This window comes from Dermochelys coriacea, chromosome 8 (assembly GCF_009764565.3).
Source record: "Dermochelys coriacea isolate rDerCor1 chromosome 8, rDerCor1.pri.v4, whole genome shotgun sequence".
In the NCBI taxonomy this organism is placed as follows: domain Eukaryota; kingdom Metazoa; phylum Chordata; order Testudines; family Dermochelyidae; genus Dermochelys; species Dermochelys coriacea.
In genome coordinates, this window is record NC_050075.1 from 107,865,562 (window position 1) to 107,883,549 (window position 17,988).

Genomic DNA, 17,988 nt, shown 5'->3' on the forward strand with positions numbered 1-17,988 from the left:
ATTCCTGGATCTGTGCGCCAAGCTTGCCCCAATCCCCCAGCACAGGGACACCAGAATGAGAAATGTCTGGACGGGGAGAAGTGAGGGGTGATCATGCTGGAAACTTGTGACTTTAGATTGCTACTGGTCAGTGGGAAATTATTTTGGAGTTGGGAAGTTCCAAAGTGGGGGCCGTTGTCATGCAAGTGTGTAGTGCCATGAATTGTCTCCTACTATGCAGAACGGTGATTCTGGGCAACGTGCAAGAAATAGCGGCTGGATTTGTGGCAATGGGGTTCCTGACCGGTGGTGGGGCAACAGATGGAACAAATATTCCTATTTTGGCACTCGCCCACCTGGTACCGCAACAGAAAGGGCAACTTCTCCATAGTTATGCAAGCACGGGCGGATCACTGGGGACGCTTTACTGCTCTCAGGGTGGGCTGGTCAGGGAATGTGCATGACATTCCCATCGTTAAGATTATACCAGAGCCTCCAGCAGCTCAATAATGCCCTAGTGGTGCCAGTGCAGCTCTGTCTCCGGTCTCACGGTTACATGCAGCGCAGGGTCCCGCGATCCCTGGGGTGGAGGCAGCACGGGCAGAAAGAGGCGGTGAGAGATGCATTATATCAAAAAGGGGTTCCTGGCCTGCAATGCCCCCCATCCACATCCAACTGGCCTGGAGCATCTGTACTGAGGGGAGGGGGGCGGTGGGGAGCAGGAACCTGCCTGACTCCCGTCCTCCACCCAATGCCAGGGGATGCACAGGGGGGAGCCCAGCTGGGACCCACCACTGGTGCCAGGGGCTGTGTTCTGCAAGGAGTTGGGACTTCCCTCCCTGCCAGGTACCAGCTGCTGTTGGCAGTGCCCATCCCCCGTACTTCACAGAGGAAGGGGAGCTGAGCCCCACCAAGCCCAGGAGGGGGAGCTCCCCCGTCCATGGTTAGCAGAGCTGCCCCCTTTCCCCATCGCCCCTGGAAAGAGCATCTGTTACCGTCAGTCAGCCCCACAGAGCCCAGCAAGCTGGGTTGAGCTTCTCCTTTCTCCAGGAGAGGAAGCAGAGCAGTGTCAGCCCCAGAGAGCTGTGGCACTGGGACAAGAGCGGCTCTGTGGCTCTTCACACCTTTCTGCTGACTGCAGTGGGCAAGGTCTGTCCCCTGCAACAGGGTCAGAGCATGAGCAATGCAGGTGCTCAGCTGCCAAGCCTCTGGCAGGGCCTGTGCCCCCTTCTCCCTGCGCTGCACATGGCCATGGCAGAAGTTGGAGAGGGGTCATTCTGAAGAGGCCACAGCCTCATTTCCGCTGCTTATCTGTTCTCAGCCAGGCTGGGCTCCACGACTTCCGCTATAGGCCCAGCCAGCTGCCGGGAATGCTGCAAGGGAGAGGCCCCGAGGGCTCCATCCATGCAAGCAGCACCCAGCCCTGGTCCCTTGCAGCCTGGAGAACTTGCCTGCTCCGTAAGGGTGGGAGCTGACGAGGGCCCGTTGCAGAAAGGCCCCTGGCTTCTGTTTATTGCTGAACAAAAAAGGCAGCAAGACCAGCTTGTATGAAACCTGATTATTCAAATTTATTAACATCAAGAATTATGCAATGATGCTGTTGATTTTTTTTTTTTATTAACAAATAGAAAACAGACTGTATACACCAGTGACCCCTACGGCACTATGCATCCACAAGGTAAAAATGAACGTGTCCTCCAATATCCCCACCCTGGATTGCTGATTTCACCATCGCTCAGATTCTTAGCATTCAGAATACATTTGATAATACAATTAGCTACCCTTCCACCACCTTTATTGAGAACTCTGTGCACTTGAGAGAGGGTAGCTCTCCTCATCTTTAGTGCAAGCGCAATAGAATAAGGAGTAGTAAGATATAGTACCATTAAATTAAGTCCAGTAGACTTGCCACATTGGTTCATTAGAATGTCCTGAAGTAGCAGAAAGTACAATATTCTAATGACTTTAAACATTTGCAGGATAGCAGAAATTATAGATACACCCAACCTCCGAAAACGTCCCCCCACCCCCGCTGCCCCTTCCCTGAAGTACCCCATATTCCAAAAATAGCCCATGCAGCCCCCTTGCGGGAGCGGCTAGAATTGTGCTCCTTCCCTTGGGAAATGCGGTGATGCATTCATTGGTGAGAGTTCCTTGCACACGCACAACCGCAGCATGAGACATGTTGCGCGGTCAGCTTCTGCTGCGTGCCCGCCCCCTCCCCAGTGAGATATCCCAGACTCCTGGCTGGGGGTGTCGGGTCTCTCACAAACGCAGCAGTGCCGACAAGACATGTCAGGTCGGGCTCTGCCAACGCACATGGGCACCAAACGGGTTAACACGCACTTTAATAGGACTGACCAGTTTCGAGCTTGCGATGGAGTCGTCTCTCCCGCGACCCCAAGTCCCTTCCCCACCACAGGAAATAAGGGGAAAACAGATACAAAAGTACTCAGTAGCTTAGCTCCAGTTTGGTGAACTTTTCTAGTCTACAGAGGATGAAAAGCAGCCTATGGGGAATGGAGAGGGTCTAGAACTGTGAGCCAGTTACTGCTGGGGGTCTCCAAGGGGGCTGCACTAAAATGGGCAGCACCAAAGGCAGGGGTGGATCCGAACACGGGAGAAGGGAAGAAAGAAAAGCCAAAGGAAAGGAACCCCCAGAAGGCCTGACGGACCCAGCTCTGCCCCAGCCAGATGGTCAGACTAGCAAACGAAGAGAAAGGGTTATAAAAACACCAGTAACTATTTTACAGATAAAAAAAGATCCCGTTCCATCCACCTAAAGCCTGGCTGTGAAATGCAGCCGCGCAAGGGGGGCGAGAGGGAGACGAGTGAGCAGAAATTTGACGGGACGCTGGAAATGCTGTTGGAGTCGGACTCCCTTGCTCAGCGGGGGGGCGATGCTCCTGAATACAGTGGTCAGATTTGGTTGGTCGTGAGAGGTCTGCTGCCTCAGCAGCATCTGTACTGGACTGAAGAATGGCAGCTGTGGCTCAGAAGGACCCTCTCCGCTCCTAGACATTCCCACTGCGACTGGGGGAAGCACTGGTTACGTTGCATAGTGGTCAAAGCTGCCGAGATACTCCAGCGCTGCTCTGTAGCACAGCTGGTACTGGTCCTGCAAGGAGGGAAGGCAGGCGTGTGAAGGGAGGTGCCCTGTGCAGAAGGCAGGGGCGCTGTGTGGCACAGGGGACTCACCACGGGGACAGTTCGAGCAAAGAGAAGGTGCAACCCCCAGCCCAGGTCTCTGCACATGGCCAAACTCTAGGAGGCAGAGCGGCCCAGTGGTTAGAACACTACCCTGGGACTCGGGAGACCTGCTCTGCCCCAGATGCCCTGTGACATCTTGGCCCCTGCGTCTCTCTGGCCCCGTCGCCCTCTGCGCAGTGAGAACAGCCTGCAAGGCGGGGGCCAGGTGGGGCCCTTGGATGTGGTCTGGGGCGCTGCCCGAAGCAGTTCTGCCCAGCCCAGGACAGGCTGGTATTTTAGCATGGAGGCTGCACTTCACCCAAGCCCCAGAGAGAGCGGCATGCGCTGGGCTGTCCTGCAGGATTGGCCGGGAGCCATCCCTCCCTGGGGGGGGTTGAAGGGTCAGAGGTTAAGGTGCCCCTGGGGCCCTGGCCACCCCGCTTGACACAGTCGGGGCCTGCAGCTGGTTCCCTGCTCTGGTTGTCCTGAGAGCAGCACCAGGCCCGGCCCTGGAGAGGGGCTCTCCATGCAGCTGGCAGCCCTCCTGCCGCAGACAGGCCGTTCCCAGCTCAGAGCGAGATCTCCAAGCACAGCCAGGGTCACGACAGGCCGGTGGCTCAGAACTAACCCCAGTGAGGCTGCAGCTGCTCTCTCCCTGCCCAGGCGCAGCAGCAAGACTTCAGACATTAACCAGTGGCCTGGCCATGGCCTGCAGAGCTGGACAGACACACCTCTGCCTGCAAACCCGCCTGGCTGCTCTGGGTGGGGGCAGGTTGGGGGTAGTATGTGGGGCACAGCATAGAGCAGAGAGCGGGATTCCAGTTCCCAACCCCCGCCTCAGCCCAGCCCAAGAACCCTCCTCCCACTGGGGCTGTGAACTATGCGCAGATGTGGAGCCCAGGGCCGGCCAGAGACTGGGACCAGCTGCCAGATTCAGCTCTGTTGAAACGAGACCCTTCCGAACAGGTGTAGGGTAGCACTGGGCCCCCGGTTGCCTCCCTTTTCTGGGCACACCCCAGCAAGGGCTGGAGGGGTGCCAGTTCCCATCCTGGGGGAGCTCCTGCCCTCAGTCAGCGGGCACCTACCTCTGTCTGCACCATGGCTGGTCGCTGCGTTCGCAAGGTCTTCACCGTCTGGAACATGTCAACCACCCCTTCATAGCGCATGCGCTCCAGGACTATGCTGAGCGTGATGAACACTCCCGTGCGCCCGACCCCAGCACTGTGCAGCACAAGGAGCAGAGGGACGGTCAGCAGAGATCCCAGGTCCCCAGGATGGCGGCTTTGGGGACCCGCCCCCCCCCCGCAGCCCTGCCCCGTCACTGAGCCACCTGGGCCTCCGGGCACATTCTGCCCAGTGCAGGACATGTTGGATGGGAAGGGGCTTGCAGAGACTCTCGGGGGACTCTGCTTCCTGTTGTCCAGCATTGTGGGCACCACCCAGCCTCCCTGCAGCTCCCCATGCGCCTTCCCCAGCACACTGGCTCTGCTGGAGGTGCTGAGCCTGCAGAGTCATGGGGCCTGCTGAGTGTCCAGGCTCCACTCCGTGCCCTGCATGCAGCCTGCAGTTCCCAGCTCTGCCCCACGGAAGGCGCCAGGGAGGGCTGCTGAGCAGGACCCCTCATGGCTCCGTGGAGGACAGCGTCTCCCGGGGGTGCTCTGCGCTCCAGGAACCCTCCTGCACCAGCCCGGCCTGCGCTCACCTGCAGTGCACTGTGATGGGCCCGTCCTGGCCGAACTGCTCCTTGGTTTTGTGCACCTGCCCTATGAAGTCAATGAAGCCCTCACCGGTCTTCGGCACTCCCTGCTCGGGCCAGTCTGTGAACTGGAACTGGCGGATGGTCCGTGATTGCCCATCCTGCAGGGAAGGAGGCATCTGTCTAGGCCCTGCTCACGCGCCAGCCCACAGAGCCCCAGGGGTGGGCTCCTGGGCCGGGCTCCGCAGAGCTGGATCAGGCCTGGGCGTGGGACAGGCGATCTGGGCAGGTTTCGTTCTCCTCTGCTGTTCTGGGCCTGACTCTCCTCTCGCACTGGCTGCGCCTGACTGACACCAGTGTAACAGAGCGCTGCCAAGTGGGCACACCAGGGGGAAGGGGGCACGGCAGGTCTCCATTGGCTCCGCCCAGCCAGGCCTGACTCAGATGAAGGTGCAGCCCCAGCCCAGGAGCCTGGCTGCCTCTGTCACTGCTGGGATGCTGGGATGGGGCTAGGGCCAGCACAGACACGCAGCCAGGCCGCCGGCTCCTGCCCCTAGAGACGAGAACCGCTCCAGGAGTGACAGCCTGCTGGGCCCTCGAGGGGATCCCGGCCCTGACGATCCCATGGGAGGGACATGCCCGAGAACATCACCAGCCCCACTCACCCTGGCGTCAGTGACCTTGAACTCGCGGAGGATGTACTGGGGCATGTTGTACTCTGCCATGGGGTCCACCACAAAGTACTGGTAGCGGGCTGAGCGCTCCGCTGGCCAGTACTGGTGGCACTTTTCCTGCAAGCAAGAGGAGACGCATGAGCAGCAAAGCCTGGTCCTCGCCCAGGGGGCCTGTGTATCCCCAGCCCTGCCCCCTCCCCAATCCCCTGCACAAGACGCTTTCCAGGGTAGGGTCTCCTCATGGTCACCGCCAGTTATGGGGAGGTAATTCTGAACACTGTGGGATCTGGGCCTGGAATGGGGCCAAGTTCCCAAGGCCAATGAGGGCAGCTGGCCTGGCTAGGCCATCACCCTGTGCAGTGGGGAGTGAACCTGGGATGCCATTGCTAACCCGCCGTCTGCCAGCCCCCAGAGCAGCACCGGCCTCTGACAGACGGGCCCTGGGCAGCCTCGGCCAGCCGGCTCCACCTGGGACAACCCTGGCCCTGAAGCAGTCGCGGCCAGCCAGGGGCTGGGAGCCTTTCCTGACATAGGGCTGCAGCAGCAGTGGTCGGGGACACAGAACCATGTCCCCATAGGATATCTCCACCCCTCGGGCAGCGACCCAACGGATTGCTCCCAAGCTGCTGGGCCCAGGCTAGCCTTGCCCTGTGGGATCCTAGTGCGGAGCCAGCCAGGCTGGGACGCTCTGCTGCTGAGTGTACAGACCCCACAGTAACAGCTCAGGGGACAGGGGAAGGAAAGAGCCAGCAGGGGCAGGAAACGGCCCAGGTCATTGGCAGCATGGCTCTTCCATGGGCCTTCACCAGGCCCCCTTCCCCAGCCCGCCCCCCAGCCCTGGTCTGCCCCCCAAGCCTCTCCCCTCTGCCCTTACTTACCCGGCCCATTTCGCGCAGCTTGGTCAGCATCACCACGATGGTGGAGTTGTGCTCCCACAGCATGCGCCAGAAATCCTCAGTGGTCTCTGCCAGGGGCCCCTGCGTGGCAATGTAGGCTTTCTGCTGCCTGCAACACAAACAAGCCACCCTCAGAACAGCCGGCGAGGGGTCCCCAGGAGCCCACACCCACCTGAGGGGCTCGGGTATCCGTCCCGCATGGGGCAGAGCACTGGGCCCTGAGCATTCACTGAGCTGGGCACGGGGCTCTGCGGCAGCTGGGAGGAGGGACTGGCAGCCGGATCTGTGACCAGTGTCGGGGGCAAGAGGGCCGGTGGGAGGGTGTCCCCGTGGGCAGGGGGTGAGCATGCCGGATGCAGCTGTGTGTGCTGGACTCTCTGGGGTTTGGGGTGGGAGAGGAGTCCCTGAGCCACCAAGAACCTGTTGACAACCACCCTTTGCACACTGCTCCTCAGCTGCACAAAGCCCTACCCCAGCATCCCCGGGGCGTCACACGGCCGCGCCTGGGCTCGGCTGCGGATTCTGCCACCAACAGCACTGGCATCCAGCCTTCCTAGCCCTGCAGCTGGGCACTGACCCCCCGAGATGCCTCTTGATCACCCCAGACATCGGTCGCCACAAGGGAAGCAGTGGGGCAGGCCCAGGCGCTGCTCTCCGGTGGCACTACACAGGCGAGCTGTTGTGCCAGGATAACCCTAGTGGTCGCGGTGCCCCGCGCTCAGTGAGTGCAGGGGAAATCCACAGCAATCAGCAAGACCGAAGAGACTCCTGAGCCCGGGGCGTCGGCAACAAGGAGCTGTTCATGTTTCCACCACGAAGGGGCACTGGAGATCTCAGAATAGGGGCCTGTGGCACTTCCCATCATCAAATCTCTCTATCATTTAATCTCTCCATTGGGGCTAAAAATCAGTGACTGTTGTAGGACAGAGACGGCTGCTGCTTCCGGGAGGTTTATACGACACCGGAAACATGAAGAGTAAGGGGGCAAGAAGAAACAGAGGAGCTAATAAAGACGCAGCTTTAGCGATGCCTACAGGAGCTGGGGCCCGTTGATCTTGTTAGACCAACCTCGGAAAGATCGCTCCGTTCTGAGGAATGGACAGGAGAGAACAGAGCCCTTCTGGGCGGAGATGGGTCGGCCATGAAATGGTGCCACCTGCTGCGTTGCCAGTCGTACCTCCATGCAACAAACAGCCTCGCTCGCCGGGTGGGGCGGGGCACCGGGGGCACCGCACACCGAGGCTTGGCATTGGAAGGCAGCCAGGGGCAGAGCCCTCCCCAGTCGTCCACCCCACAAGCAGCCCGGTTTGGAGCTGGCGTTTGCACAGGTGCCAGGGCACGAGAGAGGGAGGCGGCCAGCTCTGCCCACTGCCACCTGGCTCCATGCAGCTCTAAGCGGCCTGTCCTCTCCCACAGAGCACTCCAGGACTGACTGTATTCACTGCCCTGGGCCCAGGCTGTTCTCGGGCCAGCAGCCAGCCAAGAGGCTGCAGTGCTGAGAGCATGCTGACCCCACCTGCCCATTCCCTGAGAGCAGTGCCTGGGCCGGGCTGGGGGGACCCCCAGTCCCTGGCATCCTACGTGGCAGGGTTTCACTCATTCCCACTCCTGCAGTCTGTGGCTCGGATGTTGAGCAGCAGGGACCCAAGGCAGGAACCTGCTGGCCCAGTTCCTGGTGGGTAAGTGGCACACTAGTTTGTGCTGAATGCCAAGGGAAAGGGTGGGGGGAGGTTTTGTGCCTGGGCCGGTGGCTGGGTGAGGCCGCTGCTCCGTGCACCTGGCACAGCCGCTGCCCTGCCTTGCCCTCACCGGTGCTCAGGAGCCGGGAAGACGCTGTATGGAACCACGGGAACACGTCACGCAGGACACTGATTGCCTGCTCATGCTATGTACAGAGCGTCCCCAAGAGCTGGCTGCTGCGAGGCTCTCACTGGTGCCTGGCTCCAGCCCTGCCTGTCCTGAGCTTTCCCCGAGTCCTCCCAGAGCTCCCCTGCAGCCAAGGGCCTCAGGTTGCTCCACTGGCAGACCGGTCGCTGCTGACTGCCAAGCAGCCCCTTCTCGCAGAGGCTGCTCCGGCTACTGCAGAGCTTAAATTGGGCTTCCTGGGAGGCCAGGTACCAAGTGGCGGCTCTCAGCAGAGGGGCCCGTGCTGAGCTTTTATAGAGGGTTGGAACAGTTACCCCAGGAAGTGCCTGTCAGCACGGGGCAAAAAGCGCACACGTTGGGAGCTAGAAAGGGGGCGCTCTGGCTAACGCTCTGCCTGACCCCAGCCAGGATCCCGACGCAATGAAGAGAAACAGGATCGGACTCAAATCCAACCCACTCCATTCCCATCCAGCACCAGGAGGCAACGCCTGGCAGACGGGAGAGCCCGCAATGGGAAGTCCCAGCTGCTCCTAGGCATGAGGGGATGGGCCCATGCATCCTGGTGACTCTTACCTGTAGCCATCTATGAAGCTGGCATTGATGTAATCGGAGCCTTCGACCCCACGGATGGGCTGCAGGCAGACTCTGGTCAGCTCGTATGGCATGATATTCACCAGGCGGTTCTTAAATTTGTTGCATGGAAGGTTGGCACTGATGAACCGCGAGGTATGTGCTTTGGAATTGGCCAGGAGCTGGAAGGAGAGGAGGAGGGTCAGGAGTACGAGGGAGCCTGGGCGTTTAGTCACGCCTGCATGAGCAGCTCCATGCACAGAGCAGCCATGGGGTGGGGGACGGAGGGAATGCTAGAATATCAGGGTTGGAATGGACCTCAGGAGGTCACCTAGTCCAACCCCCTGCTCAAAGCAGGACCATCCCCAACTAAATCATCCCAGCCAGGGCTTTGTCAAGCCTGACCTTAAAAACTTCTAAGGAAGGAGATTCCACCACTTTCCTAGGTAACCCATTCCAGTGCTTCACCACTCTCCTACTGGAAGTTTTTCCTAATATCCAACCTAAACCTCCCCCACTGCAACTTGAGACCATGACTCCTCGTTCTGTCATCCGCTACCACTGAGAACAGTCTAGATCCATCCTCTTTGGAACCCCCTTTCAGGTAGTTGACAGCAGCTATCAAATCCCCCCTCATTCTTCTCTTCCGCAGACTAAACAATCCCAGTTCCCTCAGCCTCTCCTCGTAAGTCACGTCTTCCAGCCCCCTGATCATTTCCGCTGCCCTCCGCTGGACCATTATATGTATTGGATATATAACAAATGGTGCCCAGCAAGGGGGACCTGGGACTAACACACTCCCTCCACCGATGCTGATGAACCCTCTCTTGCACCTACACGGACACAGGAAGGGTGTCAACGAGACCACCCTTAGTAGGCAGCTCTCTCCCGGTGCTGCCCTAAGGCTTCCTTCCAAAGGGAGTCCGATTTTGGGTCACCTTTGTTAGAAGAGCGCCTCTGTTCAGAAACCAGTTTGTGTGGTCCCTGAGTGGTCTCTTCGGCAGGGCTAACTGTGCACTAATACGGGGCGTCTGGCCGCAGCACTGGCTGTCTACACTGTGAGCGAAGGTGTGATCCCCAGCTTGAAGAGCTGCACCAGCGAGCGCAGGAAACCAACAAAGCCTCGGGCAGACTAGCCCGCCTGAGACTCTAGGCACGTCCTCGGGGCAGCTAGCCCCTCCCCACCACGGCTACACTGTCGTTTTAGTGCCCTAGCTCAGTGGCAGTGCAAGTATGTCCCCTGGGGCAGGGAGTCACCCCCGTGCCAGCGTAGACAGGGATGGAGGGTTAAAATCTCACCCGTGAACAGGGATGGAGGGTTAAAATTTCTCTCACATACAAAATCCTCCCAGGAGGAAGAGGTTTTCTAAAGAGCCTCACTTCACAATCTGGAGCGAGGGAATCTCCTTCTAAACATGGGAGACCTGGCAAATACCCGCCTCCCTGCCTCCCCACATGCCCCAGCCCTGAACAGACGGACTCAGCTGCTTATTGGCTCAGTGGAGACTGAGCTAATGCCCAAGGCGTTGTCAATTGCTTTGGTGACGGCAGGATGAAGCTGCTTTGCCTTTCCCTGTGTTCACAGAAGTCAATGTCTGGCCTCTCCAGCCCTGTCTGCACTTGGAGGAGATTCCCAGGGCGAAGCAGAAATCCAGCAGCTCGTTTCACAGCCTGCATGGTCTGTTGCTTCCCTGCATGAGCTGTATTCCCCTGCATGCGTCTGCTGGACTAATGCCCATCATAGGAGTACATGGGCACTTATCAGAGCTGGTTTCCATCACCACGGCTGTAATAAATATCTGGGCTAGGCAGTCTCTCTCTCTCTCTCTCTCACACACACCTACTCCTGTGTTCCTTCGGATGCTGCCGTCACCACGGCCTGACGCCCTAACTGGAGGTTAAATGATAACCGAGCTCAGCAGCACAAAGATGGGACTATAAACATCTCTGATAGTTACACTGGAGCCATTTCCAGACAAGTTGTTCACAGTCACATCAATTATCCTGAACACACAACCTCCATCTGGTTTCAGATGCAGCTCCAGCCGCACTGTGAACCAAGAGCAGAACGTGCTGCTGAGACTCTCGCATCTGCCTTCTAGATCCTCCCTGCCAAGCTGGGGAGGAAGTGTGGTCAGCCACAAACTAAATGGATTTAAACAGCTGCTACCTGGTTTGGAAATGAACAAAAGAACCATTGTACCCAGCACGATCAGATTCCCTCCCTCCATGCCCAGAGCTAGCTCCTCAGCTGCTGGCTACTCTTGAGGGTGCAGGACAGATGGACAGCCTGGCACCAACAGGGCCCAAGCCAGGGGATTCCGGGGGGGGAATGGATGCTTGCTCGCTTACCTTGAATTCCAGCTCCATTGCAGTGACACTCTCGCCCGGGGGCACCTGGCTCAGCTTCTGGAGGTGAGCGAAGAGGTTGCGTGCGGGTACCTCGGTGTTGCCGCAGGTGGCTGCCTCCAGCAAGGCCTCGTGGATGAAGATGTATTGGTCCTCGGTCTGCACCATGTAGTTACGCTGAGATCTCATGCATGTCACGTGGCCATAGATGTCGACCGTCTTCTCATGCTTCATCCTCTCCAGCATGGCGTCGATGACAATGAAACAGCCCGTCCTGCCCACACCAGCGCTGCAGGAGCACCGCACAGTGCAGGAGTTAGCACTACCCTGCCAGAGAGCTCTCCCACCTCAGCCCTGCTCCCCAGGCACCCTTTCCCTCTAGGGAGCAGCCAGCAGAGACACCACGAAGGTTTAAATGCCATGTAGGGGAGTCAGGAGACCTGGATTCTAATCCTGGCCATGACCCCAAGTCACTGCATGGCCCTGGGCAAGCCCTTTCCCTCATTTGTGTCTACACTTCCCCCTCTGAACAATGAGAGCCCGAACAGGGCACAGAAGGGGGTTGTGCACTTTTGTATTTAATACTCTGCACCTGGGCTCAGAACACACCTGGCTGGGGCTTTGGGAAATGGAAACCCAAACCAATCCCTGTGTCTCGCCGCTGCATGTGGGAGGGCGTTAGCCAGTGGTGATCTCTGCTGGGCTCGCCCTGACAGGCAGCAGCCATGGGCCCTGACACAGGAACGCAAGGCAGAGATACGGAGCCAGGGCACTTCCTTGCTATTGTCCAGTCAGATCCGTAACTAGGTTTTATGTGGCATGTATGGGTTTTAACTATACCCCACTCTGAAACTGGGCACGAAGGAAGAGCTTTAAATCCTGTCTCCAAGGCATCTGCAAGTGCAGTGGTGATGGAGTGGTTTGGGAGTAACAGAGCCCCCTCCTCGCTGATCATCCCCACTCTGCTGTGGGAGATAAATCTCAGGCCAGATAAAATGCTGATTTTTAGTGGACTAATAGTTCCAGCAAATACAGCCCTTCTCACCCCTTGTGGAGAGCTACAATAAGTGCTCTGTGCGGGGGCATGCGCATCGGTGTGTGGAATCCCCCTGGCCGGGCAGCTCTGGGCATGCTGCAATTCTGAACTGGGTTTGCTGTTTCTCATGGAGAATTGTGGCTTCTGCACCTCTGATCAGAACTGCAAAGCGCTGTTTTGTTTGACTGTGGAGCCGCAATGCAAACTCCACCAGTAGCGAAGACACTGGCCCTGGGGTCCCCAGGGATGCAGCTCATCACTACAGCCCAGTCTGCAGCAAAAGCATGTTACCATTAAGCAGGAATAAGCCAAACCGGTTTTATTACAGCTGCTCAAGGATCTCACAGCTAAAACACGCACCCTCTGCAGCCTCTAGAACACAGCAGCTCCTCTTGCAATGACTCCTACCTGCAATGGACAACCATGGGCCCAGCGTCAGGGGGGTTACAGGCTTTCACCCGGCGCAGGAAGGCGAGGATGGGGGTGGGGTACTCCGGCACCCCATGATCCGGCCACGCCATGAACTGGAACTGGCGTAACTCTCGCTTCTCGCTGGAGCCATTCTGCCAAAGAGACATGCTGGGGCTGAGAACGAGCTGGTCTCTGCGGGGACTCAGCCATGGAACAATGCGCTGCGTGTCACTGTGGGTGTTCAACACCTGCACGAACGCCAAAGGGCCAAATGCCCCCTCTTGTAAGTCCCTCTCAGCACAGCGACCCCAGCCATGCCCCTGAGCCCAGGGGATGTAGGTGCCCGAGCACAGACAGCTGATCTGGGGAAAGGGCCCTGTGCGCTGTATGGATCTGGATCAGACTGAAGAGAAGGTGAACAGCTCTCGGCACCACACAAGGATGGGCCAGTGTCCATACCCCAGGTGGGTAAACTGAGACACAAAGGAACGAGAAGGTGGGACTTTCCCTGCTCTAATCGTTCCACTGACGTGTGGTTGGTTAAGCATGGGGACAGTGGGAGCTGGAGCCTCGCAGGTGGGGTAATCTGGCCTGCGATGGACCAGGCGCACACGCAGTTCCCTGGGAGCCAGCTGGGCAGGCAAAGGTGGCCATCTCCTAGAGAGCAACCCCCATGGCCTCCTGCCTGGGGGAGTGAGTGAGTCCCCTGTGTAGCAGTGCCGTCAGCCTCTGCATGGGGACCCTCCACCTGCTGGGTGCAGGGCTCTGCAGAGCCAGACTCAGCCGGCTGCAGAGTCTGTCTCTTTGGAGGGTTTCCGCCGGCATGGCTAAGGAATGCAGCAGGCTGGAGAGGAGCAGTTGGCGGGGCGGGCAGCTCCAGCTTCGCGCTCTGCCAGGTGGAGAGAAGCTCAGGGCTAGCACACCCCATGGTCCTGCCACAGGGAGCGAATATGCACAGCCAAGGGGCAGGTGTTCTGGCCAAAATCCTGCATAGGCTGGGTGTGAGCCCTGTGGGTGCGATCCGGTCTCTGCCTAAACAGTCCAGCTGTGTGACCAGCCAGGGACTTTGCATGCTAACCCCAGGGCCAGGCATGCAGGGCACAGCCACGTACAGGCCAGAGGTAGAGCAGCCACAGCCCCCCATTACCTTGTAGAGTGCAAACGTCCGGACAGTGTAGGTAGCCAGCTCGACTGTGTCCAGCAGCGTCACCTGAATCAGCCCGTAGGTCTCTGTGCCCCGGCCTGGCCAGTACTGGTCACACTTCACCTGCAGCATGACAGAAAAGGATGGGTCACGGCTTGGCCAGGGCTCAGGACTGGGAGCAGGCTCTTGCAGGAGGCTTCTCCAGGACACGAGACCTCCCGTTAGTGCCTTGCCCTGGGTCAGGGCTGAACAGCCTCCCTGAATGTAACATGCAGTTTGCGGTGTAGGGAACTCAAAGCGCCCTGAGGCGCACTGTCCTGGGTCCCTCCACTGCAGCTCTGAGTCCTCGCGATGCCAGCATGCGTTTCCCTGGGCTCACATTCAAAGGGGGGTTTACTTTGGGAAGAGCTCGCTGGTGCAGGAATGATCAGGGTGGGCAGGTGCCTGGTGCACAGAATGCAGGGACAGCAGCAAGGATGCTAATGAGTGCAGAGGAGAGGCACTGATGCAAAAGCAATTTCTCTCCCCTATCATTTTCTGTTCTCTACCTGCTCTTTGGGAAGACTGGGGACTGCAGAGGAGCGCACTTGCGGCCACCCCATCTGCGGGCACCTACCCAGAACCTATAATCATCTGCTCCAGGCCCCGCTGTCGCATGGCATGATCGGGGGCCATCAGCCCTGCCCCACAGGGATGCTGCAGGCGTGGAGCTGGGCCACGCAGGGCATCACTCATCTGGGCTTGGAAGACATTTTCTTTGCTAACCAGCGAAGTGTCAGGAGGCGAGGAGAAAGACCGGAGACTATGCCCTTGAAAGGGCAGCGGGAGTGAGAGACAGACACAGCCAGTGACCTAGCAATCTGCAACCAGCCCAAGGGCCTTCTCCCCCACGCTGGGAGGGAAGAAACAGGAGTCTCCTGCAGCTCTGAGGCTGGAGTTAGGGTGAGTGCACAGCCCTCCAGCAGCTCTGCCGCCTGCTCCCTCAAGTGCCAGCGTCGCTGTACCCACCTTTGGTAGTTGGCGAGGCCCTGTGGGAGTGACAGGTCCCAGCATGCATCGCTCCATGCCCGGCTGCTCTGCGTGCTAGGCCTGGTACTCTCTGCACTGCAGGAAGGCTGCCACGGGCACCTGCTTCCCTCCCTCATCTCACCAACCCGAGGCACCAGCTTCACTCCCGCTACTCAGCTATTCAAACTGTTTGGTTTTTACAAGCTGCTTCTTGTTCTTGATTGTCTCCAAACCTTGGCTCCTATTAATTCTGCACATGAGTCCAACACCCAGCTGAGCCAGCAGCTGCCTGGCTGACAACAGGAACTTCATTCCCACTCCTGTGAGCCGCTTGGGACCCGGGTGCCCGCCCTAGGAGAGGGGAATGAATGGAAGCTCACTGGGGCTTGTCAAACGTAATTATTAGCTGTGTGTTTACAAGGGCTGTGTGGAAAGGGGAACAGGCTGTATTAGAATCAATGGAATGGCACTGTAAGTCCGGTGAGCTTTGGGACAGGCGAAAGGACAGTGGGATGGCATTGGGGATGCTGGCATCCTGCCTCTTTCGGTTCAACTGAGCCACTTCTGTCTCTGGCAAGGTCCTGGCACGCAGGGTTTGTTCCTGCCCCATCTCCCTCCAAGCCTGCACTGCCCCTAAAAGAAGATGTGGAGGAGGCTGCATGCCTAGAGGGTGGGTGCTGAGATTCCAGCCTCTCTCAGGATGCCCAGTGGAGAGTGTGTGGAGAGACCCAGGCTGCGCGTACAGCTGAGCGCGTGGATCTCTCTCCCTCGCCGGGCATGGAGTAGAATGTTGTTTTATGGTGACTGGCTGCAGAACGAACGCTGAGGTCACAACTAAACTAATCCTATCCTCACGGGTCAGTAGCAGCTGCAGCCAGCCCAGAGCCACTCCTGGCTCCAGGAGGAAGTGAACCCTGGCTAATCTGAGCCAGGTTCTCAGCGTCTCTAGACTGTAAACTTCAGGGCCAGAGATCTCCCGCCCGCCCTCCCCACCAGCCAGCGGTCTCTCTCACAGTGACAGACTGGAAAGCCTTGTGAGACAGCTTCTCTTCTTGACCCGTGGAAACCACGGAGCTGGGATTGCACAAGCACAAACCCAACTTTTGAAACACCCTGTGTCGGGCTCATAGCAGAGCTGGGGCTAGTAATTGAAAATTATTTATTCATGACCAGATAAGAGTCAGTCACATTTTCTGCCAAATTTACCCATAATGTTTATGCCCCATTTTCAAGCTCTGTAAATTTTATGCAGAAGCTGATACACTGTGGCACTAAAGCCGATAAGAGACGGTTTCTTCTGGCAGCGCTCGCTTCTCATTAAGACAAGGAACATGCAAATATCCTGAACAGACATTTACTGCCAGCTTTGCTGAGTGGCCCCTCCTGCCTTGGTGAGCCCAACTGCCACAGAAGGCAATCCAGCCCCGTCTGCCCACAGAGCAAGTGACGAGCCCATGCCCGCACAGCAAGGGTTGCTGGTGTGGAGCGCATCAGGCCTCATCTTCCCTCCCTGCTCCGGTGCTACTGTCGGCAAAGTGGGAGGGGGAGCCCCACAGCTGCCTCCGGGGTGCACTCTCAGGCATTTGACGGGCATGCAGGAGCCAGTGGTAACATCTCCCCGTAGCTGGTGGGAAGTGCCAGGGCTCAACACCCTGGGAAAGCTAAACCACGGCATGCGTTTCTGAACTACCACCACCAAACGATTCAGAAACTGATTGTAAAGCTTTGAAGGCAGTTAAATTGCCTGAGCCAGACGCTTCGGTCCTTTATGTGGCTCTTGCTTTGTGTGAACATGAAAAGGGAGAATGATTTGGACCATCAAGCTGGCTCAGATTGCTGACATAAAAGCTGATGTTCTTGAAAGGTTTTTTTCTGCAGTTCATCCCCCCTTCCCAGAGCCCATGAGCCCTTTAAAGCACTATCACCCCGCAGGGCTGCGAAGCTGCGGCTGGCCTCAGGTCAGCTTATCTCCACATGGCATTACTGGTGGGATGTGTGCTCTCGGCTCAGAAATCAGGCAGAGCCCGCCCTGCATCGTGCACCTGGCTACACAGGCCGAGTGCCTGGCCCACAGGCTACACAGCTGGAGCCGCGGTCTTGTGCTGAGCCTCCTGCCTCTAGCGGTGCCTAGCAAAGGGAACCAGCCGGCTGAGGCTGTCCAGACTCCCAGCGGAGTCCAAGAAGAGCTCCAGGCAAGCACTAAGCCCCCAATATCCGTTTCCAAAGGCAATGGGGCAAGACGGGGAAAGCGAGAAGGAGAAGATGACAAGGGAAGAGGCTGAATGGGAGTGACTGAATCCCAAATCGAGGGGACCAGGAGGTCTCTCATCAGAGAACACTGGGAAAGGAAATACAATCCAGAGAATCTTCATGGGAAAGCGATTCCTCGACCCCCATCCCTCTGCCAGTCTCCCCATCCCCTCCCGCATGCCCTGTTTCCTTCTCTCTCAGCCCCCAGGTCAGTATGGAAGTACCACGCCTCCTGTCCAGCACAGGGATGCTGTAGGGTAGTCACAGTACAACTGTGGGTAACCGGTTTCAGGTGTACCCCAATACCTTCCCCACTTCCTGCCCCTGGATTCTGTCTCTCTGGGCAGCGCCGCCTGCTGGGGATGATGGGAAGGGGGCTGGCTGGCAGGACTCTCTCTCGTGGTGCGAGGGGCAGTGCTGCCCGGACTTGGCAGAGTGGCAGCCAGCGCCCGGGGCTCCCCACGGCATTTCATCCTGGCTCTGGTGGTGGAGGTTGCACAAGCCCAGCGCAGGGCCTGCCCCGTGCCCTGCATCCAGGACGGGCGGCAAGGCCAGTGTGTGTGTTAGGGGGAGATAAGGCACGTCTCAGTAGCAGGGAAGCAGGAGGCAGACAGGTGCTGGCAGGGTCCAAAGACACCTGTTATAGAGAAACATGCTTTTGATAAGCAGCCAGCCTAAAAGTGAAATGACAGTGATTTAGTCAGCCACCAAACAGGGCTTTTCTCACACCTCAAATGTACATTTAAAAAAATTAATTTAAAGGGCCACTCAGGTGTTTTTAGCCACTGGCCCTGCTTAGAGGTGCCCTTAGCAGCTGCGGCTCCTTCTCCTCTCAGGATGGGCCTCTGCCCACACAGCAAGCACTGGATGGAGCTGGAGCAGAAATCCCAGGGCTCCAGTCTGTTTGCTTCCCTCTGTGT

The 17,988-nt window shown here is 58.2% G+C and overlaps 1 protein-coding gene across 22 annotated transcripts in view; it reads right to left on the reverse strand.

Annotated features, from left to right (window-relative positions):
• Positions 1-1,522: 1,522 nt before the first annotated feature.
• The window catches only part of PTPRF (protein tyrosine phosphatase receptor type F), a 617,705-nt gene continuing 601,239 nt past the window's right edge, over positions 1,523-17,988 (reverse strand). For all 22 annotated transcript variants that reach the window (XM_038412822.2, XM_043520354.1, XM_043520352.1 and 19 more), the window contains 9 exons: positions 13,814-13,933; positions 12,664-12,818; positions 11,223-11,508; positions 8,874-9,052; positions 6,417-6,543; positions 5,530-5,655; positions 4,871-5,025; positions 4,254-4,389; positions 1,523-3,097 (listed from right to left, as the gene is read on the reverse strand). In XM_038412822.2, the coding sequence (XP_038268750.1) occupies positions 3,029-3,097; positions 4,254-4,389; positions 4,871-5,025; positions 5,530-5,655; positions 6,417-6,543; positions 8,874-9,052; positions 11,223-11,508; positions 12,664-12,818; positions 13,814-13,933 (1,353 nt within the window). In that variant the 3' untranslated portion in view covers positions 1,523-3,028. The remainder of the gene's footprint in view (positions 3,098-4,253; positions 4,390-4,870; positions 5,026-5,529; positions 5,656-6,416; positions 6,544-8,873; positions 9,053-11,222; positions 11,509-12,663; positions 12,819-13,813; positions 13,934-17,988) is intronic.